This window comes from Diorhabda carinulata, chromosome 4 (genome assembly GCF_026250575.1).
Source record: "Diorhabda carinulata isolate Delta chromosome 4, icDioCari1.1, whole genome shotgun sequence".
In the NCBI taxonomy this organism is placed as follows: Eukaryota; Metazoa; Arthropoda; class Insecta; order Coleoptera; family Chrysomelidae; genus Diorhabda; species Diorhabda carinulata.
This window is the reverse complement of record NC_079463.1, coordinates 791383-816538: the sequence shown is the minus strand read 5'-3', so window position 1 is coordinate 816538 and position 25156 is coordinate 791383. Positions and strand designations below refer to the sequence as shown.

General features: G+C 32.6%; 1 protein-coding gene across 3 annotated transcripts in view; it reads right to left on the bottom strand.

Moving 5' to 3' along the window:
* Nucleotides 1-25156, bottom strand: part of LOC130892971 (innexin shaking-B) — a 35701-nt gene that overhangs the window by 5922 nt on the left and 4623 nt on the right. For 2 of the 3 annotated variants that reach the window (XR_009059132.1, XM_057798730.1), the window contains exon 2: nucleotides 21254-21764. Coding sequence is in view for 2 of the 3 variants with exons in the window: in XM_057798730.1 (XP_057654713.1) it covers nucleotides 21254-21616 (363 nt within the window). In the remaining variant the exon portion in view is untranslated. Of the gene's footprint in view, nucleotides 1-21253; nucleotides 21765-23251; nucleotides 23268-25156 lie in introns of those variants that run through there. The other variant, XM_057798731.1, reaches the window with a different exon arrangement.

The window sequence follows — 25156 nt, the reverse complement described above, 5'->3', positions numbered from 1 at the left end:
CAAATTTCAAACTTTTTGTATGAAAAACAAATTCCAACACACAATTCGTCTATTATTGATTCTAAATATTGACACACGTCAAAAATGACAGTTTTGTCATTAAACTAACCTCAAATTTCAAACTTTTTGTATGAAAAACAAATTCCAACACACAATTCGTCTATTATTGATTCTAAATATTGACACACGTCAAAAATGACAGTTTTGTCATTAAACTAACCTCAAATTTCAAACTTTTTGTATGAAAAACAAATTCCAACACACAATTCGTCTATTATTGATTCTAAATATTGACACACGTCAAAAATGACAGTTTTGTCATTAAACTAACCTCAAATTTCAAACTTTTTGTATGAAAAACAAATTCCAACACACAATTCGTCTATTATTGATTCTAAAAATTGACGCACGTCAAAAATGACAGTTTTGTTTTCGAACTAACCTCAAATGTCAAACTTTTTGTGTGAAAAACAAATTCCAACACATAATTCGTCTATTATTGATTCTAAAAATTGACGCACGTCAAAAATGACAGTTTTGTTTTCGAACTAACCTCAAATGTCAAACTTTTTGTGTGAAAAACAAATTCCAACACATAATTCGTCTATTATTGATTCTAAAAATTGACGCACGTCAAAAATGACAGTTTTGTTTTCGAACTAACCTCAAATGTCAAACTTTTTGTGTGAAAAACAAATTCCAACACACAATTCGTCTATTATTGATTCTAAAAATTGACGCACGTCAAAAATGACAGTTTTGTCATTAAACTAACCTCAAATGTCAAACTTTTTGTGTGAAAAACAAATTCCAACACACAATTCGTCTATTATTGATTCTAAAAATTGACACACGTCAAAAATGACAGTTTTCAAAGTCTTTTTATTATTTACTGATGCTCTTAATACTATTTATTGATAAAATTGTATAATTTCACGTTTCAAGGTTAAAATTCCTGGGGAAATTCCGTTGTAAACATTGGCAACCTTGCCTTATCGATATTCGTTGTTGTAAAATTCATTGTATATGATAAAACTTGTTTCTAGGTTAGGTCGACAGTTCTCAATCGCCCACCCGGTACATACCATTGGATATATTTACACAACAAATCAATATTATAAATAATTTGTTTACGTTTTCGAGTTAACTAAAAATATCCACCGGTACAAAGAATTTTCCTCATATTGTTTATATTTCTGACGGAATGAACAGTTTTTCTTTTTCTGGAACGCTTGTAGATTTCCCATCACGAAAATTCTTTCGAAATACTTGACAGGTTTCGACGGTGATATTAAATGAATGAAATTTATTGGGTAGACGCCAGATGTCGCGAGTGGTAATAATTTTTATTGAAGGATAATTATCAAAACGAGACATAAATTTTATTAAAAAAAAAATCATTTTTTTGTTAAACAAATTGTAATAGGACAGATAAACGATGTTTGTATTTAATCGAATGAATAATTATGAAAATAAAAAGTGACGCAATTTTGAGAAAAATTGGAAAACAGCCATCATCATTCATTCAAAGTTTTTTTAAAAAAAATGAAAAAACCTCAAGTTGTATTTCAAATATTATAATCGATTTCGATCAATAACAAAAAAAGATTTATGCAAAAAAAGATTCATACAGATAAACCTGATATTTTATTATAAAAATCCAAAACCGAACTCATGAAATATTGCTGTTTCGATATACAGGGTGTTTGTGTGTGAAAACAATAGCTTGGAAGCAAATCACAGAAGTTTCCGGTTGATTTGACATTATCATCAGTTTTGACAGATGACAACGTTTTGTTTTGTTCTTTATATGTACCGAACGATGATTAAATTTAGTGTATTTGTGAGATTTATGTCAAATTTGACAGATAACGTATATTTTATGGAATATAATGATCCAATCTCAAGAATTGTGTCAAATTTTGACAGATAACGTATATTTTATGAAATATAATGATCCGATCTCAAGATATACGTCAAATATTGACAGATAACGTATATTTTATGAAATATAATGATCCAATCTCAAGAATTGTGTCAAATTTTGACAGATAACGTATATTTTAAGAAATATAATGATCCAATCTCAAGATATACGTCAAATTTTGACAGATAACGTATATTTTATGAAATATAATGATCCAATCTCAAGAATTATGTCAAATTTTGACAGATAACGTATATTTTAAGAAATATAATGATCCAATCTCAAGAATTATGTCAAATTTTGACAGATAACGTATATTTTATGAAATATAATGATCCAATCTCAAGATATACGTCAAATTTTGACAGATAACGTATATTTTAAGAAATATAATGATCCAATCTCAAGATATACGTCAAATTTTGACAGATAACGTATATTTTAAGAAATATAATGATCCAATCTCAAGATATACGTCAAATTTTGACAGATAACGTATATTTTATGAAATATAATGATCCAATCTCAAGATATACGTCAAATTTTGACAGATAACGTATATTTTATGAAATATAATGATCCAATCTCAAGAATTATGTCAAATTTTGACAGATAACGTATATTTTAAGAAATATAATGATCCAATCTCAAGATATACGTCAAATTTTGACAGATAACGTATATTTTAAGAAATATAATGATCCAATCTCAAGAATTATGTCAAGTTTTGACAGATAACGTATATTTTATGAAATATAATGATCCAATCTCAAGATATACGTCAAATTTTGACAGATAACGTATATTTTATGAAATATAATGATCCAATCTCAAGAATTATGTCAAATTTTGACAGATAACGTATATTTTAAGAAATATAATGATCCAATCTCAAGATATACGTCAAATTTTGACAGATAACGTATATTTTATGAAATATAATGATCCAATCTCAAGAATTATGTCAAGTTTTGACAGATAACGTATATTTTATGAAATATAATGATCCAATCTCAAGAATTATGTCAAATTTTGACAGATAACGTATATTTTAAGAAATATAATGATCCAATCTCAAGATATACGTCAAATTTTGACAGATAACGTATATTTTAAGAAATATAATGATCCAATCTCAAGATATACGTCAAATTTTGACAGATAACGTATATTTTATGAAATATAATGATCCAATCTCAAGATATACGTCAAATTTTGACAGATAACGTATATTTTAAGAAATATAATGATCCAATCTCAAGATATACGTCAAATTTTGACAGATAACGTATATTTTATGAAATATAATGATCCAATCTCAAGAATTATGTCAAATTTTGACAGATAACGTATATTTTAAGAAATATAATGATCCAATCTCAAGATATACGTCAAATTTTGACAGATAACGTATATTTTATGAAATATAATGATCCAATCTCAAGATATACGTCAAATTTTGACAGATAACGTATATTTTATGAAATATAATGATCCAATCTCAAGAATTATGTCAAATTTTGACAGATAACGTATATTTCATGGAATATAATGATGACTATGTATAAATTTAGAATAACTGAATATTTTACAAGCACCAAAGAGAGCGCATAAAGTCAGTTTCACTTTATAAAATGTTTGTCGGCTAATTCAAATTATGAAATTAAAATCATTCCACCGAAAACTTGATAGAAATATTTCAATATCAGCTGATATAGAATGTATCACCTTCACTATGCTGCTAAAAGCTATTGAGAAAGCATTTTTCAAATTACTCCAGAAATATATATTGTAACGGTTGCCGAATCAGAATTAGAAACTATTCGCTATACATCTTTCAATAATTATTTACGTAAGTATTGAAAATGGGCTTTGTAACATTGATTTTAAATTTGCTGTATCAATTTTTGGCAGTGGTATTCATTTAACTAATAGGAAAAATACATTTAGTCATATAAATATTTATTAAGACTGGAGAATGAAGTGATTTTCGGTTCGGTTTTCAAAAATATCACTCAAAATTTATGGAAATTCACAGATAACTGTAGTATTCTTTAAATAAATATAAGTTGAAAGTGATTGATGAAAATTGCTACCGAAATAACCAAAACAGACAATATTATATGCAAAAATAGTAATAAATGACATTATGGTAGTCAAAATCACGAAAATACGACAGTAAGTTACACAAAACTATCAAAGAAACAGTATCATAACAAAAACTGTCAGAAAATGATAAAACCATAGTCAAATTTACCAAAAAAAACAATATTATGTGCAAATATAGCAAGAAATGACAGTACGGTAGTCAAAATCACGAAAATGACACAGTATTATACACAAAAGTGTCGTAAAAAGACAGTAATATAGTCAAAATGACAAGGGAAAGTCAAAATTAAAGTCAGATCCGTCTAAAATAGCAATAAATGACATTATGGTAGTCAAAATCACGTAAATGACACAGTATTATACACAAAAGTGTCGTAAAAAGACAGTAATATAGTCAAAATGACAAGGAAAAGTCAAAATTAAAGTCAGATCCGTCTAAAATAGCAATAAATGACATTATGGTAGTCAAAATCACGTAAATGACACAGTATAGTACACAAAAGTGTCGTAAAAAGACAGTAATATAGTCAAAATGACAAGGGAAAGTCAAAATTAAAGTCAGATCCGTCTAAAATAGCAATAAATGACATTATGGTAGTCAAAATCACGTAAATGACACAGTATAGTACACAAAAGTGTCGTAAAAAGACAGTAATATAGTCAAAATGACAAGGAAAAGTCAAAATTATAGTCAGATCCGTCTAAAATAGCAATAAATGACATTATGGTAGTCAAAATCACGAAAATGACACAGTATAGTACACAAAAGTGTCGTAAAAAGACAGTAATATAGTCAAAATGACAAGGAAAAGTCAAAATTAAAGTCAGATCCGTCTAAAATAGCAATAAATGACATTATGGTAGTCAAAATCACGTAAATGACACAGTATAGTACACAAAAGTGTCGTAAAAAGACAGTAATATAGTCAAAATGACAAGGGAAAGTCAAAATTAAAGTCAGATCCGTCTAAAATAGCAATAAATGACATTATGGTAGTCAAAATCACGAAAATGACACAGTATAGTACACAAAAGTGTCGTAAAAAGACAGTAATATAGTCAAAATGACAAGGAAAAGTCAAAATTATAGTCAGATCCGTCTAAAATAGCAATAAATGACATTATGGTAGTCAAAATCACGTAAATGACACAGTATAGTACACAAAAGTGTCGTAAAAAGACAGTAATATAGTCAAAATGACAAGGGAAAGTCAAAATTAAAGTCAGATCCGTCTAAAATAGCAATAAATGACATTATGGTAGTCAAAATCACGAAAATGACACAGTATAGTACACAAAAGTGTCGTAAAAAGACAGTAATATAGTCAAAATGACAAGGAAAAGTCAAAATTATAGTCAGATCCGTCTAAAATAGCAATAAATGACATTATGGTAGTCAAAATCACGAAAATGACACAGTATAGTACACAAAAGTGTCGTAAAAAGACAGTAATATAGTCAAAATGACAAGGAAAAGTCAAAATTAAAGTCAGATCCGTCTAAAATAGCAATAAATGACATTATGGTAGTCAAAATCACGTAAATGACACAGTATAGTACACAAAAGTGTCGTAAAAAGACAGTAATATAGTCAAAATGACAAGGAAAAGTCAAAATTAAAGTCAGATCCGTCTAAAATAGCAATAAATGACATTATGGTAGTCAAAATCACGAAAATACGACAGTAAGTTACACAAAACTATCAAAGAAACAGTATCATAACAAAAACTGTCAGAAAATGATAAAACCATAGTCAAATTTACCAAAAAAAACAATATTATGTGCAAATATAGCAAGAAATGACAGTACGGTAGTCAAAATCACGAAAATGACACAGTATTATACACAAAAGTGTCGTAAAAAGACAGTAATATAGTCAAAATGACAAGGAAAAGTCAAAATTAAAGTCAGATCCGTCTAAAATAGCAATAAATGACATTATGGTAGTCAAAATCACGTAAATGACACAGTATAGTACACAAAAGTGTCGTAAAAAGACAGTAATATAGTCAAAATGACAAGGAAAAGTCAAAATTATAGTCAGATCCGTCTAAAATAGCAATAAATGACATTATGGTAGTCAAAATCACGAAAATGACACAGTATTATACACAAAAGTGTCGTAAAAAGACAGTAATATAGTCAAAATGACAAGGAAAAGTCAAAATTAAAGTCAGATCCGTCTAAAATAGCAATAAATGACATTATGGTAGTCAAAATCACGTAAATGACACAGTATAGTACACAAAAGTGTCGTAAAAAGACAGTAATATAGTCAAAATGACAAGGAAAAGTCAAAATTATAGTCAGATCCGTCTAAAATAGCAATAAATGACATTATGGTAGTCAGAATCACGAAAATGACACAGTATTATACACAAAAGTGTCGTAAAAAGACAGTAATATAGTCAAAATGACAAGGAAAAGTCAAAATTATAGTCAGAACCGTCTAAAATAGCAAGAAATGACATTATGGTAGTCAAAATCACGTAAATGACACAGTATAGTACACAAAAGTGTCGAAAAAAGACAGTAATATAGTCAAAATGACAAGGAAAAGTCAAAATTATAGTCAGAACCGTCTAAAATAGCAAGAAATGACATTATGGTAGTCAAAATCACGTAAATGACACAGTATAGTACACAAAAGTGTCGTAAAAAGACAGTAATATAGTCAAAATGACAAGGAAAAGTCAAAATTATAGTCAGATCCGTCTAAAATAGCAATAAATGACATTATGGTAGTCAGAATCACGAAAATGACACAGTATAGTACACAAAAGTGTCGTAAAAAGACAGTAATATAGTCAAAATGACAAGGAAAAGTCAAAATTATAGTCAGAACCGTCTAAAATAGCAAGAAATGACATTATGGTAGTCAAAATCACGTAAATGACACAGTATAGTACACAAAAGTGTCGTAAAAAGACAGTAATATAGTCAAAATGACAAGGAAAAGTCAAAATTATAGTCAGATCCGTCTAAAATAGCAATAAATGACATTATGGTAGTCAGAATCACGAAAATGACACAGTATTATACACAAAAGTGTCGTAAAAAGACAGTAATATAGTCAAAATGACAAGGAAAAGTCAAAATTATAGTCAGAACCGTCTAAAATAGCAAGAAATGACATTATGGTAGTCAAAATCACGTAAATGACACAGTATAGTACACAAAAGTGTCGAAAAAAGACAGTAATATAGTCAAAATGACAAGGAAAAGTCAAAATTATAGTCAGAACCGTCTAAAATAGCAAGAAATGACATTATGGTAGTCAAAATCACGTAAATGACACAGTATAGTACACAAAAGTGTCGTAAAAAGACAGTAATATAGTCAAAATGACAAGGAAAAGTCAAAATTATAGTCAGATCCGTCTAAAATAGCAATAAATGACATTATGGTAGTCAAAATCACGTAAATGACACAGTATAGTACACAAAAGTGTCGAAAAAAGACAGTAATATAGTCAAAATGACAAGGAAAAGTCAAAATTATAGTCAGAACCGTCTAAAATAGCAAGAAATGACATTATGGTAGTCAAAATCACGTAAATGACACAGTATAGTACACAAAAGTGTCGAAAAAAGACAGTAATATAGTCAAAATGACAAGAAAAAGTCAAAATTATAGTCAGATCCGTCTAAAATAGCAATAAATGACATTATGGTAGTCAAAATCACGTAAATGACACAGTATAGTACACAAAAGTGTCGAAAAAAGACAGTAATATAGTCAAAATAACAAGAAAAAGTCAAAATTATAGTCAGAACCGTCTAAAATAGCAAGAAATGACAGCATGATAGTCAAAATCACGAAAATCGACAGTAAGTTACACAAAACTGTCAAAGAAACAGTATCATAACAAAAACTGTCAGAAAATGATAAAACCATAGTCAAAACTACCAAAAAAGACAATATAATGTGCAAAAATAGCAGGAAATGACAGTACGGTAGTCAAAATCACGAAAAAAAGACAATACTGCACATAGAAGTGTCAATAGACAACGCTCGGTTTAGTTTTCAATAAAACATCAAAATGAAATAAAATTTTTTAGCATCGATCGATTAAATTCATGTCTAAAATTCAAACCGAATCGTACGAAAAACCATAAAACAAAATCTAAAAAACATTATTTCCAAACGAACATTCTCTGTATAAACTTCGTGACGTGTTTGTTTTATTTTAGTAAGGCACTTAATAACCGGATTAAATTTAGACTTGAATAAAGTCTCAACATAAACAAATATTGCATTATCTAAAGTCCCGATGATATATTTAGAAAAAAAAACCAAAAAAAAAAATAAAAGATTAGTAAGTGAAGGTAGAAGATAATTAAAAACGATAATACAAATATTTATAAAGACGCGTAACGTTTCTTGCCCGATTCGTTTTAACCTTGAGCTAATTTTTAAACATAATTCATTGTTTTCGTATTTTTAGTTCATCACCCACAAATTATTTCGAAATTTAATTAATACCTTCTTTGAATAGCGCCATCTTCACCTCCAACTCCGAACCATTGGTTAGCCGATAATATAGATTCCGATAATAAACTTCATTTCATTTATTTAATCGATTAGAATCGATATTTATCGATATCAAAACGAACGAAACATTTTCTAATGACATTTGACTCTATTTACACCGGAAATCGAAAGTGACAACTGACATGCGACGCGATCGACAATTAAAAAAACAAAAAGGGGAAAGTTTGCGATAAAATTACGGCTACGGAATCGTTGAATACTATTTACGAGGGCGATTCCAAAAGTTTTTTACGAAAACGAAGCTTCCGAAACATAAAAACCGTGCAGTCGGGTCTGCATTGTTGCCAGATCCAATAAGAATTCGATCGTCAATTAAACAACCGTTAAACGTGGTTATAAACGCATTAAATACGTTTAATGGTAATGCAATTCGGTAATAAAATTCAAAACAGCGCTATAAACATGCACCATTATCATACAAGACGTAAGTTTATTCACGAAATCTAAATTTCGAAAGATAACCTGAATTATTTATCACTTTGGTACAATTTGGAGGTTAAGTCGTTTGTAATGACCTTGGCCCACTTATAAAACAAGATTTTGCAAATTTATTGCGAAAAAAACGTCCGAAAAACTCTCGTTTTACTTTGGACAAAGAGCTGTTGGTGCTGTTAGTATATCCCGTCACTTTATTTTGGAAATTTTCGAAGAATGACTTTAGATCTTTCGATAAAGTTCGAATTTTTTGAAAAACAAGTTAATTTGACGACGTACTGAACAGAAATTTGGAGGGAACTCGAAGTATCAAGTTTTTGAACAAATTACGAGGGAAGTTCGACATGTTTCGATGGGATAATGCGATTTTCTAGATCAATCGGAAGGTTTTTAGGTTATATCGACGCCTTGTATAAATTTCCGATTCCAAGTAAACATCAGTTCGCCGATAAACACATTAACTGATTTGTTTTTTTTGTTTATTGGCGATGAAAATGAATTAAATCGCAAACAATGAGTAGCATTTTTGTGAAGGAATCGATTTCGCGCCATCTACAGCTCTTTTTCATTAATTGCTCGACCAAATCTGACGCCCTGCAATTGTTTTCTAACCTCAAAGTTTTTTATCCGACGAGAAAAAGTGTTTTTATCAAACAACCCTCGTAAATTAAGCAGAAACGTTCTGTTTGAACGTTCATAGTTTGTAATAGTCCAAAGTACTTGCCAAATATTTTTTAAAAAACAATAAAAGTTCGTATTCATTGCCAGAATTTTAAGGAAATGCCGACTGATGTTCATGAACGGCCAGAATCGAGATTATTACGGAAATATTCACGTGGAATGATAATTTTTTCATCGAATTGTTACAATAAAAAGTTTTTTTCAACTTTGGTAAACCGTTATCACGAATCCAAACTAAATTCGTCGCTTATTTTGTTTACGAGTATTAAAACTGTCTAATTACTTGTTTAGTTTGTTATATTATAACCGAAAGTGAGTTGTTTTTGTTGTTTATTTCGTACATAAATAAATATTGGGAAATATACGGATCGGGTTGAATAAATTAAATGAACAGTTATGTCTTAGCAAGCTGGATGTATTTTCGGAATCAGAATTTTACCGTGTATCTTCTAGTTAATTGTCTCGAAGGTTCGTTGATCTCAAAATATTGTGACATGTCTATTTAAATTACAATTCTTATTGTATTGAAATGAATCGTTCGATGTTTGAATGTTGAAATTTATAACTCTGGTTTTCGAAACGTACATTTCCTCGAAGGAATGGATTATCGAAGAAAAAAACGGTTCGAATTGTTCTAAACAGAATTAGAATTGGAAAAACCACGTCGGTTGCGTTAATAGAAAAGAAAAACTACATACTGGGTCATTTTTTTGACTGTAACAAAGAAAAAACTGAATAGGGAAACGATTCTGTATACTATTGACCATTAAAAGCGTTTTTTTGAATCAAAACGAAGAATAAACACTTTGGTGGAAGTTTTTGGAACTGAATCAACCCAAAAAGTTCCTTCGGAAGCACCTGGTGCACCTGGTCAGATTAGATCTTTAGAAATCGAGTTTCCAGCCCTTTAGAAATCGAGTTTCCAGCTATCGTCATAACTTGGTCATGTTTCTAGGAAGAATAAACACTTTGGTGGAAGTTTTTGGAACTGAATCAACCCAAAAAGTTCCTTCGGAAGCACCTGGTGCACCTGGTCAGATTAGATCTTTAGAAATCGAGTTTCCAGCCCTTTAGAAATCGAGTTTCCAGCTATCGTCATAACTTGGTCATGTTTCTAGGAAGAATAAACACTTTGGTGGAAGTTTTTGGAACTGAATCAACCCAAAAAGTTCCTTCGGAAGCACCTGGTGCTCCTGGTCAGATTAGATCTTTAGAAATCGAGTTTCCAGCTCTTTAGAAATCGAGTTTCCAGCTATAATTATGACTTGGTCATGTTTCGAGGAGGAATAAAAACTTTGGTGGAAGTTTTTGGAACTGAATCAACCCAAAAAGTTCCTTCGGAAGCACCTGGTGCTCCTGGTCAGATTAGATCTTTAGAAATCGAGTTTCCAGCTATAATTATGACTTGGTCATGTTTCGAGGAAGAATAAAAACTTTGGTGGAAGTTTTTGGAACTGAATCAACCCAAAAAGTTCCTTCGGAAGCACCTGGTGCACCTGGTCAGATTAGATCTTTAGAAATCGAGTTTCCAGCCCTTTAGAAATCGAGTTTCCAGCTATAATTATGACTTGGTCATGTTTCGAGGAAGAATAAACACTTTGGTGGAAGTTTTTGGAACTGAATCAACCCAAAAAGTTCCTTCGGATGCACCTGGTGCTCCTGGTCAGATTAGATCTTTAGAAATCGAGTTTCCAGCTCTTTAGAAATCGAGTTTCCAGCTATAATTATGACTTGGTCATGTTTCGAGGAGGAATAAAAACTTTGGTGGAAGTTTTTGGAACTGAATCAACCCAAAAAGTTCCTTCGGAAGCACCTGGTGCTCCTGGTCAGATTAGATCTTTAGAAATCGAGTTTCCAGCTATAATTATGACTTGGTCATGTTTCGAGGAAGAATAAAAACTTTGGTGGAAGTTTTTGGAACTGAATCAACCCAAAAAGTTCCTTCGGAAGCACCTGGTGCACCTGGTCAGATTAGATCTTTAGAAATCGAGTTTCCAGCCCTTTAGAAATCGAGTTTCCAGCTATCGTCATAACTTGGTCATGTTTCTAGGAAGAATAAACACTTTGGTGGAAGTTTTTGGAACTGAATCAACCCAAAAAGTTCCTTCGGAAGCACCTGGTGCACCTGGTCAGATTAGATCTTTAGAAATCGAGTTTCCAGCCCTTTAGAAATCGAGTTTCCAGCTATCGTCATAACTTGGTCATGTTTCTAGGAAGAATAAACACTTTGGTGGAAGTTTTTGGAACTGAATCAACCCAAAAAGTTCCTTCGGAAGCACCTGGTGCTCCTGGTCAGATTAGATCTTTAGAAATCGAGTTTCCAGCTCTTTAGAAATCGAGTTTCCAGCTATAATTATGACTTGGTCATGTTTCGAGGAGGAATAAAAACTTTGGTGGAAGTTTTTGGAACTGAATCAACCCAAAAAGTTCCTTCGGAAGCACCTGGTGCTCCTGGTCAGATTAGATCTTTAGAAATCGAGTTTCCAGCTATAATTATGACTTGGTCATGTTTCGAGGAAGAATAAAAACTTTGGTGGAAGTTTTTGGAACTGAATCAACCCAAAAAGTTCCTTCGGAAGCACCTGGTGCACCTGGTCAGATTAGATCTTTAGAAATCGAGTTTCCAGCCCTTTAGAAATCGAGTTTCCAGCTATCGTCATAACTTGGTCATGTTTCTAGGAAGAATAAACACTTTGGTGGAAGTTTTTGGAACTGAATCAACCCAAAAAGTTCCTTCGGAAGCACCTGGTGCACCTGGTCAGATTAGATCTTTAGAAATCGAGTTACCAGCCCTTTAGAAATCGAGTTTCCAGCTATCGTCATAACTTGGTCATGTTTCTAGGAAGAATAAACACTTTGGTGGAAGTTTTTGGAACTGAATCAACCCAAAAAGTTCCTTCGGAAGCACCTGGTGCACCTGGTCAGATTAGATCTTTAGAAATCGAGTTTCCAGCCCTTTAGAAATCGAGTTTCCAGCTATCGTCATAACTTGGTCATGTTTCTAGGAAGAATAAACACTTTGGTGGAAGTTTTTGGAACTGAATCAACCCAAAAAGTTCCTTCGGAAGCACCTGGTGCACCTGGTCAGATTAGATCTTTAGAAATCGAGTTTCCAGCCCTTTAGAAATCGAGTTTCCAGCTATCGTCATAACTTGGTCATGTTTCTAGGAAGAATAAACACTTTGGTGGAAGTTTTTGGAACTGAATCAACCCAAAAAGTTCCTTCGGAAGCACCTGGTGCACCTGGTCAGATTAGATCTTTAGAAATCGAGTTTCCAGCCCTTTAGAAATCGAGTTTCCAGCTATCGTCATAACTTGGTCATGTTTCTAGGAAGAATAAACACTTTGGTGGAAGTTTTTGGAACTGAATCAACCCAAAAAGTTCCTTCGGAAGCACCTGGTGCTCCTGGTCAGATTAGATCTTTAGAAATCGAGTTTCCAGCTATAATTATGACTTGGTCATGTTTCGAGGAAGAATAAAAACTTTGGTGGAAGTTTTTGGAACTGAATCAACCCAAAAAGTTCCTTCGGAAGCACCTGGTGCACCTGGTCAGATTAGATCTTTAGAAATCGAGTTTCCAGCCCTTTAGAAATCGAGTTTCCAGCTATCGTCATAACTTGGTCATGTTTCTAGGAAGAATAAACACTTTGGTGGAAGTTTTTGGAACTGAATCAACCCAAAAAGTTCCTTCGGAAGCACCTGGTGCACCTGGTCAGATTAGATCTTTAGAAATCGAGTTTCCAGCCCTTTAGAAATCGAGTTTCCAGCTATCGTCATAACTTGGTCATGTTTTGAGGAAGAATAAACACTTTGGTGGAAGTTTTTGGAACTGAATCAACCCAAAAAGTTCCTTCGGAAGCACCTGGTGCACCTGGTCAGATTAGATCTTTAGAAATCGAGTTTCCAGCCCTTTAGAAATCGAGTTTCCAGCTATCGTCATAACTTGGTCATGTTTCTAGGAAGAATAAACACTTTGGTGGAAGTTTTTGGAACTGAATCAACCCAAAAAGTTCCTTCGGAAGCACCTGGTGCACCTGGTCAGATTAGATCTTTAGAAATCGAGTTTCCAGCCCTTTAGAAATCGAGTTTCCAGCTATCGTCATAACTTGGTCATGTTTCTAGGAAGAATAAACACTTTGGTGGAAGTTTTTGGAACTGAATCAACCCAAAAAGTTCCTTCGGAAGCACCTGGTGCACCTGGTCAGATTAGATCTTTAGAAATCGAGTTTCCAGCCCTTTAGAAATCGAGTTTCCAGCTATCGTCATAACTTGGTCATGTTTCTAGGAAGAATAAACACTTTGGTGGAAGTTTTTGGAACTGAATCAACCCAAAAAGTTCCTTCGGAAGCACCTGGTGCACCTGGTCAGATTAGATCTTTAGAAATCGAGTTTCCAGCTATCGTCATAACTTGGTCATGTTTCTAGGAAGAATAAACACTTTGGTGGAAGCTTTTGGAACTGAATCAACCCAAAAAGTTCCTTCGGAAGCACCTGGTGCTCCTGGTCAGATTAGATCTTTAGAAATCGAGTTTCCAGCTATAATTATGACTTGGTCATGTTTCGAGGAAGAATAAAAACTTTGGTGGAAGTTTTTGGAACTGAATCAACCCAAAAAGTTCCTTCGGAAGCACCTGGTGCACCTGGTCAGATTAGATCTTTAGAAATCGAGTTTCCAGCCCTTTAGAAATCGAGTTTCCAGCTATAATTATGACTTGGTCATGTTTCGAGGAAGAATAAACACTTTGGTGGAAGTTTTTGGAACTGAATCAACCCAAAAAGTTCCTTCGGATGCACCTGGTGCTCCTGGTCAGATTAGATCTTTAGAAATCGAGTTTCCAGCTCTTTAGAAATCGAGTTTCCAGCTATAATTATGACTTGGTCATGTTTCGAGGAGGAATAAAAACTTTGGTGGAAGTTTTTGGAACTGAATCAACCCAAAAAGTTCCTTCGGAAGCACCTGGTGCTCCTGGTCAGATTAGATCTTTAGAAATCGAGTTTCCAGCTATAATTATGACTTGGTCATGTTTCGAGGAAGAATAAAAACTTTGGTGGAAGTTTTTGGAACTGAATCAACCCAAAAAGTTCCTTCGGAAGCACCTGGTGCACCTGGTCAGATTAGATCTTTAGAAATCGAGTTTCCAGCCCTTTAGAAATCGAGTTTCCAGCTATCGTCATAACTTGGTCATGTTTCTAGGAAGAATAAACACTTTGGTGGAAGTTTTTGGAACTGAATCAACCCAAAAAGTTCCTTCGGAAGCACCTGGTGCACCTGGTCAGATTAGATCTTTAGAAATCGAGTTTCCAGCCCTTTAGAAATCGAGTTTCCAGCTATCGTCATAACTTGGTCATGTTTCTAGGAAGAATAAACACTTTGGTGGAAGTTTTTGGAACTGAATCAACCCAAAAAGTTCCTTCGGAAGCACCTGGTGCTCCTGGTCAGATTAGATCTTTAGAAATCGAGTTTCCAGCTCTTTAGAAATCGAGTTTCCAGCTATAATTATGACTTGGTCATGTTTCGAGGAGGAATAAAAACTTTGGTGGAAGTTTTTGGAACTGAATCAACCCAAAAAGTTCCTTCGGAAGCACCTGGTGCTCCTGGTCAGATTAGATCTTTAGAAATCGAGTTTCCAGCTATAATTATGACTTGGTCATGTTTCGAGGAAGAATAAAAACTTTGGTGGAAGTTTTTGGAACTGAATCAACCCAAAAAGTTCCTTCGGAAGCACCTGGTGCACCTGGTCAGATTAGATCTTTAGAAATCGAGTTTCCAGCCCTTTAGAAATCGAGTTTCCAGCTATCGTCATAACTTGGTCATGTTTCTAGGAAGAATAAACACTTTGGTGGAAGTTTTTGGAACTGAATCAACCCAAAAAGTTCCTTCGGAAGCACCTGGTGCACCTGGTCAGATTAGATCTTTAGAAATCGAGTTACCAGCCCTTTAGAAATCGAGTTTCCAGCTATCGTCATAACTTGGTCATGTTTCTAGGAAGAATAAACACTTTGGTGGAAGTTTTTGGAACTGAATCAACCCAAAAAGTTCCTTCGGAAGCACCTGGTGCACCTGGTCAGATTAGATCTTTAGAAATCGAGTTTCCAGCCCTTTAGAAATCGAGTTTCCAGCTATCGTCATAACTTGGTCATGTTTCTAGGAAGAATAAACACTTTGGTGGAAGTTTTTGGAACTGAATCAACCCAAAAAGTTCCTTCGGAAGCACCTGGTGCTCCTGGTCAGATTAGATCTTTAGAAATCGAGTTTCCAGCTATAATTATGACTTGGTCATGTTTCGAGGAAGAATAAAAACTTTGGTGGAAGTTTTTGGAACTGAATCAACCCAAAAAGTTCCTTCGGAAGCACCTGGTGCACCTGGTCAGATTAGATCTTTAGAAATCGAGTTTCCAGCCCTTTAGAAATCGAGTTTCCAGCTATCGTCATAACTTGGTCATGTTTCTAGGAAGAATAAACACTTTGGTGGAAGTTTTTGGAACTGAATCAACCCAAAAAGTTCCTTCGGAAGCACCTGGTGCACCTGGTCAGATTAGATCTTTAGAAATCGAGTTTCCAGCCCTTTAGAAATCGAGTTTCCAGCTATCGTCATAACTTGGTCATGTTTTGAGGAAGAATAAACACTTTGGTGGAAGTTTTTGGAACTGAATCAACCCAAAAAGTTCCTTCGGAAGCACCTGGTGCACCTGGTCAGATTAGATCTTTAGAAATCGAGTTTCCAGCCCTTTAGAAATCGAGTTTCCAGCTATCGTCATAACTTGGTCATGTTTCTAGGAAGAATAAACACTTTGGTGGAAGTTTTTGGAACTGAATCAACCCAAAAAGTTCCTTCGGAAGCACCTGGTGCACCTGGTCAGATTAGATCTTTAGAAATCGAGTTTCCAGCCCTTTAGAAATCGAGTTTCCAGCTATCGTCATAACTTGGTCATGTTTCTAGGAAGAATAAACACTTTGGTGGAAGTTTTTGGAACTGAATCAACCCAAAAAGTTCCTTCGGAAGCACCTGGTGCACCTGGTCAGATTAGATCTTTAGAAATCGAGTTTCCAGCCCTTTAGAAATCGAGTTTCCAGCTATCGTCATAACTTGGTCATGTTTCTAGGAAGAATAAACACTTTGGTGGAAGTTTTTGGAACTGAATCAACCCAAAAAGTTCCTTCGGAAGCACCTGGTGCACCTGGTCAGATTAGATCTTTAGAAATCGAGTTTCCAGCTATCGTCATAACTTGGTCATGTTTCTAGGAAGAATAAACACTTTGGTGGAAGCTTTTGGAACTGAATCAACCCAAAAAGTTCCTTCGGAAGCACCTGGTGCTCCTGGTCAGATTAGATCTTTAGAAATCGAGTTTCCAGCTCTTTAGAAATCGAGTTTCCAGCTATCGTCATAACTTGGTCATGTTTCGAGGAAGAATAAACACTTTGGTGGAAGTTTTTGGAACTGAATCAACCCAAAAAGTTCCTTCGGAAGCACCTGGTGCACCTGGTCAGATTAGATCTTTAGAAATCGAGTTTCCAGTTATAGTTATGACTTGGTGATGTTTCTAGGAAGAATAAACACTTTGGTGGAAGTTTTTGGAACTGAATCAACCCAAAAAGTTCCTTCGGAAGCACCTGGTGCACCTGGTCAGATTAGATCTTTAGAAATCGAGTTTCCAGCCCTTTAGAAATCGAGTTTCCAGCTATCGTCATAACTTGGTCATGTTTCTAGGAAGAATAAACACTTTGGTGGAAGTTTTTGGAACTGAATCAACCCAAAAAGTTCCTTCGGAAGCACCTGGTGCACCTGGTCAGATTAGATCTTTAGAAATCGAGTTTCCAGTTATAGTTATGACTTGGTGATGTTTCTAGGAAGAATAAACACTTTGGTGGAAGTTTTTGGAACTGAATCAACCCAAAAAGTTCCTTCGGAAGCACCTGGTGCACCTGGTCAGATTAGATCTTTAGAAATCGAGTTTCCAGCCCTTTAGAAATCGAGTTTCCAGCTATCGTCATAACTTGGTCATGTTTCGAGGAAGAATAAACACTTTGGTGGAAGTTTTTGGAACTGAATCAACCCAAAAAGTTCCTTCGGAAGCACCTGGTGCACCTGGTCAGATTAGATCTTTAGAAATCGAGTTTCCAGTTATAGTTATGACTTGGTGATGTTTCGAGGAAGAATAAACACTTTGGTGGAAGTTTTTGGAACTGAATCAACCCAAAAAGTTCCTTCGGAAGCACCTGGTGCTCCTGGTCAGATTAGATCTTTAGAAATCGAGTTTCCAGCTATAGTTATGACTTGGTCGTGTTTCAAGGAAGAATAAACACTTTGGTGGAAGCTTTTGGAACTGAAATTTGAGATAAACTTGCTGGAATCTCGAATATACAGGATGTCCCACGACGAGTTAAAACTATCTATATATATGGCGAAATACTTATAGTAGAATCGTGAAAATTTCTATATTTAGGTTTTCGGATACGATCTTTTAAACTAAAATATTTTCAACGATGGTCGACTTCCGGTTATACCGGAAGTCGACTGTAACTTTGTTATTTCAAATAAAACACCTTGTATATTAAAACATTTTCGAGTTCTACGTTAAATTTTAGTAAACTTTTGTCTAAAAACTTTCTTCGAAAAACGAACAATTTTTGAGTTATTGACTTTTTTGTAAAAAATTTTACCGTTGCAGACCCTTATAAATTATTTTTTTACGAAAATACCCTTAAAGATACGAAAATGGTAGATATTCGGTTGCTTCTAACAAGATCAGACGTATTTGAATCTATACTGAAAAATTTTTCATTTTATACAGGGTGTGTATAAAAAGTGTTCAAAGTTTAACTTGATAAATATAAATTTTTTTATTTTTTTAAATAGAACCACCCGGTTTTTTCTATTATTATCGCATACTGTTAAAAGAATCCTCAACAATTTGAATCTATACGGTTCATTTGAAGCAAAAGTTAATCGAAATAAACCAGTTATTGACCTGCATTTGCATCTCTAGATATTTACAGAAAACATTTAATATCTGGATAACGATAAGATTTACGTATAGGACAGTATACATGAATTTGCCTTATTTTTAACCCCTGAATGTATTAAAATAGAAAAAACCGGGTGGTTCTATTTAAAAAAATGAAGAAATTTGATATTTATGAAGTTAAACTTTGAACTCTTTTTATACACACCCTGTATAAAATGAGGTATTTTACAACATAGATTCAAATACGTCCGACCTTGATAAAAACAACCGAGTAGAAACCATTTTCATATCTTTAATGGTGTTCTCGTAAAAAAATAATTCATAAGGGTCTGCAACGGTCGAATTTTTTACAAAAAACTCAATAACTCAATAAATATGTATTTTTCGAAAAAAGTTTTTAGACAAAAGTATACTAAAATTTTATATAAAATTCAAAAATGTATAAATATACAGGGTGTTATATTTAAAATAACAAAGTTACAGTCGACTTCCGGTTATACCGGAAGTCCGCCATCTTTGAAAATATTTTAGTTAAAAAGATCGTATTCGAAAACCTATATATAGAAATTTTCATGATTCCACCATAAGTATTTTGCCATATATACAGTTAGTTTTAACTCGTAATGGGACAACCTGTATAAATAATTTACCAATTCTGGTTATATTTGATTGATAATTCATCTTCTCGGCTGTTCCCATCTACTCAATTGATTATTTTTACAACATTTTTTATTTAGGGAAAGAAAAAAAAAGAAACAGGGCGATAGATCTGGTAAATATGGTGGTTGTAGTACACAGGTAGCTAATAGAAAACTAATGATCGAACGTTGCTATAAAAATTATACATTATATTGTTCCAGGGTTAATACAAGTAATTTAATACCTATATTTCTGAAAATATCACGTAAAATTTATTTATATATGGTTATATAAAATATGTGGAAATATATTTTAGTGCTCTGCGTTTATTTTCCACATTTTTCATAGTTTTATCACGATTTGTCCGTCGAAAATTATTCAAACTAAATTAAAAACACATCGCCGAGAAAATAGAATGAATAAGATTTCAACGTATTCAAATTCATTCGACTATAACCGTACGTATGTTTATTTTATTAAACAGGAGTTGCCATAATTAAACAGGTTACGTAAACACCGAAGAAAATCGGTTTTCAAGATCCGTTTTACTATTAAAATCAATGTTAAGACGAAAACATTTTTTAAAACGACAATATTTTTTACCCCACAGATTCTAAATCGTACAACAGACGTAGAAATGCTATTCGGGATCTCCAAAGATAAAATATGTTTTGTTGAATATCGAATTTCACAATAAAAACAATTTGTGAATTCACAAAAATATAAATAACACTATATTGTCGGTTTTTGTAATATTTAACCAACAAATATCTTGTCGAATCAATTAGTGTCTCCAAAACGTAGTTAATAATTATAAAAACCGTTTAGTTAATCGTAACTTCTTCTTTTATTTGTTTACGAAACATCCCGAAAATAAACGGTAATAATTAACGAACCAACTGGCCTATTACGTTATTAAGACGATGAAAAGTTTCCGTTTTTTGTCTGTTTAAACACGAATGCCTAACGAGCAACGTGCGACAGCGTTTTAATTTTAGATTCAACATTTTTTATTAATACAGTTACGAATCTGAAATATTATTTATTAGTTACGAGATTAATATGTTGAGAAAAAGCATGTTGTAATTCAAAATAGATCGAGAATATATAAATTAATTACGCACACAAGCAATAAAAGATTCAAAATTATAAAAACGAATAAAGTTTATTGAAAATATTGTTTATCAAAATATACATCTATGTAAATGAATATGTTAACCTCAAATTTTATTAGATATTTTGTGGGCGTTCCAACAATGAAAATAACAAAGTTAGGTTAAGTAAACGAGAAATAGTGATCAGCTGGGACAAGAATTAGATTGTATCTTGCATGAAACAATCAGTTGGCCTTTTTCTATATATGCTTTCGATTAAAAATACTGTATTGGTAGCACGGTACAACAAACGATTTTCACGATTGAATTTACAAAAACCAATCACGAGATGGAATAACACTAGCAATGTCAAATGTCAAATATAATAATGGCGATGTCAGATTAGTCTTGTCAAATTTCAAAACATTCGAACAGAACTATGTAATGTGAATCTTCTACTACATTTTTATTAGTAAACTAACCAAAGCGAAGTATTGTTCTATTATTTCGATGATTTTCTCGTTGAATCTGTAATTCTCAAGAAGTTTTGATCCGAAATATGGAATCCTCACGTTTTTTTGTTACTTCAAAGCCTTAGCTACTTAGAAGAATATAAATTAGTGCTTTGTAAATAGGTTTCGATGTAAGTACTCCTGAGTATTTATATTTAGTAATATGCAATTTTCATTTGATCGAAAATATACCAAAGAGATGTTTTAGAAGTTGTGGAAAATCGATCGATCATTATATACTTGTTAATAATTTTATTTCCTTGAAGTTATACAATCATAGTAAATATATATATATATATATATATATATAAACGAATATTAAAATATACTTACTTGAAAAAATAAGCAAAAACACACCCACTGATAATACTTGTAAACTTTTTTTTCTTTATCGTTGTGAGTAGTCCTTATTCCCGGACTTCCCGGTAGATACATATGAGCGTAAGGTTCATTTTTATCATTGGCAACGGTGAATGTCGAATGTATCCAACAGAAGGTATTAAAAACATCTTCCGGTATATCTTTGGTGTGGATACAATCTATAGGATTCCCTACGTACTGTCTGGTGGTTACTATAAGACTGAAAGCTATTAACATACTGGATGTTAAAGAATAATGTAGTCTGAAGATTGGGGAATCCGTATGGATGTGACTGACTCTAACTAGAGCTTTAAGGCCTCTGAATATATCCAACATCGTATAATCAACACTAAACAATTAAGTAATTATTTACTATTATTATTACTCATGATTCTAGTAAAATCACTTGTTTATTGAGTTTTATAAGGAAATTTCTGTTCGTTCCATCATATTTGTTGAAAACTGGAATCATATCGTCGATGTCCTGGAACAATATTAAACGTTTATATTTCTATTTAACTATTCTATATATTACAAGGATTAAATCAACGCGCCGTTGAGAAATTTTGTTATCTACTCGATTAGAATAATATGAAGGTATTCTTTGTTTAAAAAATGAAGCATTGGGTGTTAAAAAAAGGATGTTTGTTCTAAATTACTAACCAAATCGAATATTTCACTTGGTAATGTTGAAAAACTTGAGCGTGATATAACACAAGACTGGTTCTACCACCGTGGTAATACAACCGCAGTTATAACCATCTCGGATGGATAGAAATCTAGCCCCGTGTGACTTTTTCTCTTTTATACAACGTTTCTATAGTTATTTTTACAGATAGGCGTAAAAACACATTTCGAATTGACACTTGGACAAATATTCAGTTGTAATGAAGAATTTTTTTCAAATGCATAACGATATTTTCTGGTTTTTTCAATATTTAAACTCAGTTTTAGTATGTTTATAGTATAGAAATATTTTAAACATACATTCGAAATTCTCAAGCCTCCCACATTTTTTAAAATGAATCAAATTTTCATTTAATTGCTTCTTAAGTTATACGAGGGTTATCCAAAAGTTTCTTCTAAAGTATTTCTCTTTTTGGGATAGAAAAAAAAAATCGTTGGGGGCCATATTAATACGGTAAGTTCTTTACAACCCACTGTCTTTTCAGTTCAGGCTTCATATACGAGGTCTGGTTATTAAATAACGAGACTGTGCGCTTGGAGTGGTTTGTTGGGTATTTAAATTGTTGTAACAGACCATTGGGGAGAATTATCAATCTCTTTGGGGGTGTTTTCGAGTGGTGTAAGCGCCCAGGTCGCCTTATGGCTGTTTAAATTCCGGAAATCGACCAAATTGTGCGCGCAAATCGTCGATTGAAGAAAAATTTACACGAGGTATAACACATTTGACCCTGACCGAAAGCTTTTGCTTCGATGGCTCCGTTCCGTTAATCGGAATGAGTTTTTGGTCAAAACTGAACATCCTGAACACCCAACGCGCGTATATCTTCCAAAAACATAATTTTTTAATCAAAATACGGTAAATACGTTGTTTTTAAATGTAAATTTGAAAAAAAAAACCGTTTTATGTCTCATTTTATATTCCAAAGTAATTTTTTCGAGTCTATACATTTTTTCCAGCGAGTTTTCACCAAAACGCGAAAGAAAAAATTTCGATTTGCTATTAAAACGTGTTTTTTTTTAAATTATACTAAACAGAGGGGTGGTAAAACGTAATTTTCAGCAATTTGTTTCGATGTAACGCGTGGATTTGAACCCGCGACCGGTAAATTCGTAGGTTGAAGCTTCAAACGTATTAAAGTGGTGGGATATACTAACAGTAATAAGACGTTCGGTTTTAGTACGAAGGAAAATTATATATACGCGAAACTAAATACGAATGCGTGTTTTTTTTAACAAATTGTAGGTAAAATAATGACTAATAATAATAAAATATTTAGTAAATACCTTTTTTTCGACGGATTTTTTGCTATTTTAGGTCGGAAAGTATACTAAACACCTGTCAGTAATATGAACTGTCGTTTATCGATTTATATGTTTGAAATAATATATAATTCCAATTATTATTAAATCCCAATTGCTGTAATGATAATTTATTGGTTTTTTATTGATAATCTACCTGATCCGTTTTTATAATTTTAATTTTTTTCGATAACGAGCCGCTTAATTCGAAGTCGAAAGTTTTTTTCAAGGAAAACGCGTGATGCGTCGAAATTTTCCCAATTTTCTCGCAGGATTTTCCACAAAAAGTGTATTAGCCTTTAATTTAATAAGTTTTTTCGTTTTTCTTGTCTTTTTTTCCGAAAATTTCTTCGTTTTTATCATTAAATCGATCGATCTGAAATTTTCGAAACTCGAATGTTGTTAATACGACGTTTTTCGGAATTTTATGAAAATAATTTCCAAAAAATTGAACAAATTAATGTTATACGACATTTATAGATGTGAAAAAAGCGTTTGGTAACATCCTATTAAGTCTAATATGTCAAATTTGAAGCATCACCGTCGAAATTTTCCCAATTTTCTCGCAGGATTTTCCACAAAAAGTGTATTCGCCTTTAATTTAATAAGTTTTTTCGTTTTTCTTGTCTTTTTTTCCGAAAATTTCTTCGTTTTTATCATTAAATCGATCGATCTGAAATTTTCGAAACTCGAATGTTGTTAATACGACGTTTTTCGGAATTTTATGAAAATAATTTCCAAAAAATTGAACAAATTAATGTTATACGACATTTATAGATGTGAAAAAAGCGTTTGGTAACATCCTATTAAGTCTAATATGTCAAATTTGAAGCATCACCGTCGAAATTTTCCCAATTTTCTCGCAGGATTTTCCACAAAAAGTGTATTCGCCTTTAATTTAATAAGTTTTTTCGTTTTTCTTGTCTTTTTTTCCGAAAATTTCTTCGTTTTTATCATTAAATCGATCGATCTGAAATTTTCGAAACTCGAATGTTGTTAATACGACGTTTTTCGGAATTTTATGAAAATAATTTCCAAAAAATTGAACAAATTAATGTTATACGACATTTATAGATGTGAAAAAAGCGTTTGGTAACATCCTATTAAGTCTAATATGTCAAATTTGAAGCATCACCGTCGAAATTTTCCCAATTTTCTCGCAGGATTTTCCACAAAAAGTGTATTCGCCTTTAATTTAATAAGTTTTTTCGTTTTTCTTGTCTTTTTTTCCGAAAATTTCTTCGTTTTTATCATTAAATCGATCGATCTGAAATTTTCGAAACTCGAATGTTGTTAATACGACGTTTTTCGGAATTTTATGAAAATAATTTCCAAAAAATTGAACAAATTAATGTTATACGACATTTATAGATCTGGAAAAAGCGTTTGGTAACATCCTATTAAGTCTAATATGTCAAATTTGAAGCATCACCGTCGAAATTTTCCCAATTTTCTCGCAGGATTTTCCACAAAAAGTGTATTCGCCTTTAATTTAATAAGTTTTTTCGTTTTTCTTGTCTTTTTTTCCGAAAATTTCTTCGTTTTTATCATTAAATCGATCGATCTGAAATTTTCGAAACTCGAATGTTGTTAATACGACGTTTTTCGGAATTTTATGAAAATAATTTCCAAAAAATTGAACAAATTAATGTTATACGACATTTATAGATCTGGAAAAAGCGTTTGGTAACATCCTATTAAGTCTAATATGTCAAATTTGAAGCATCACCGTCGAAATTTTCCCAATTTTCTCGCAGGATTTTCCACAAAAAGTGTATTCGCCTTTAATTTAATAAGTTTTTTCGTTTTTCTTGTCTTTTTTTCCGAAAATTTCTTCGTTTTTATCATTAAATCGATCGATCTGAAATTTTCGAAACTCGAATGTTGTTA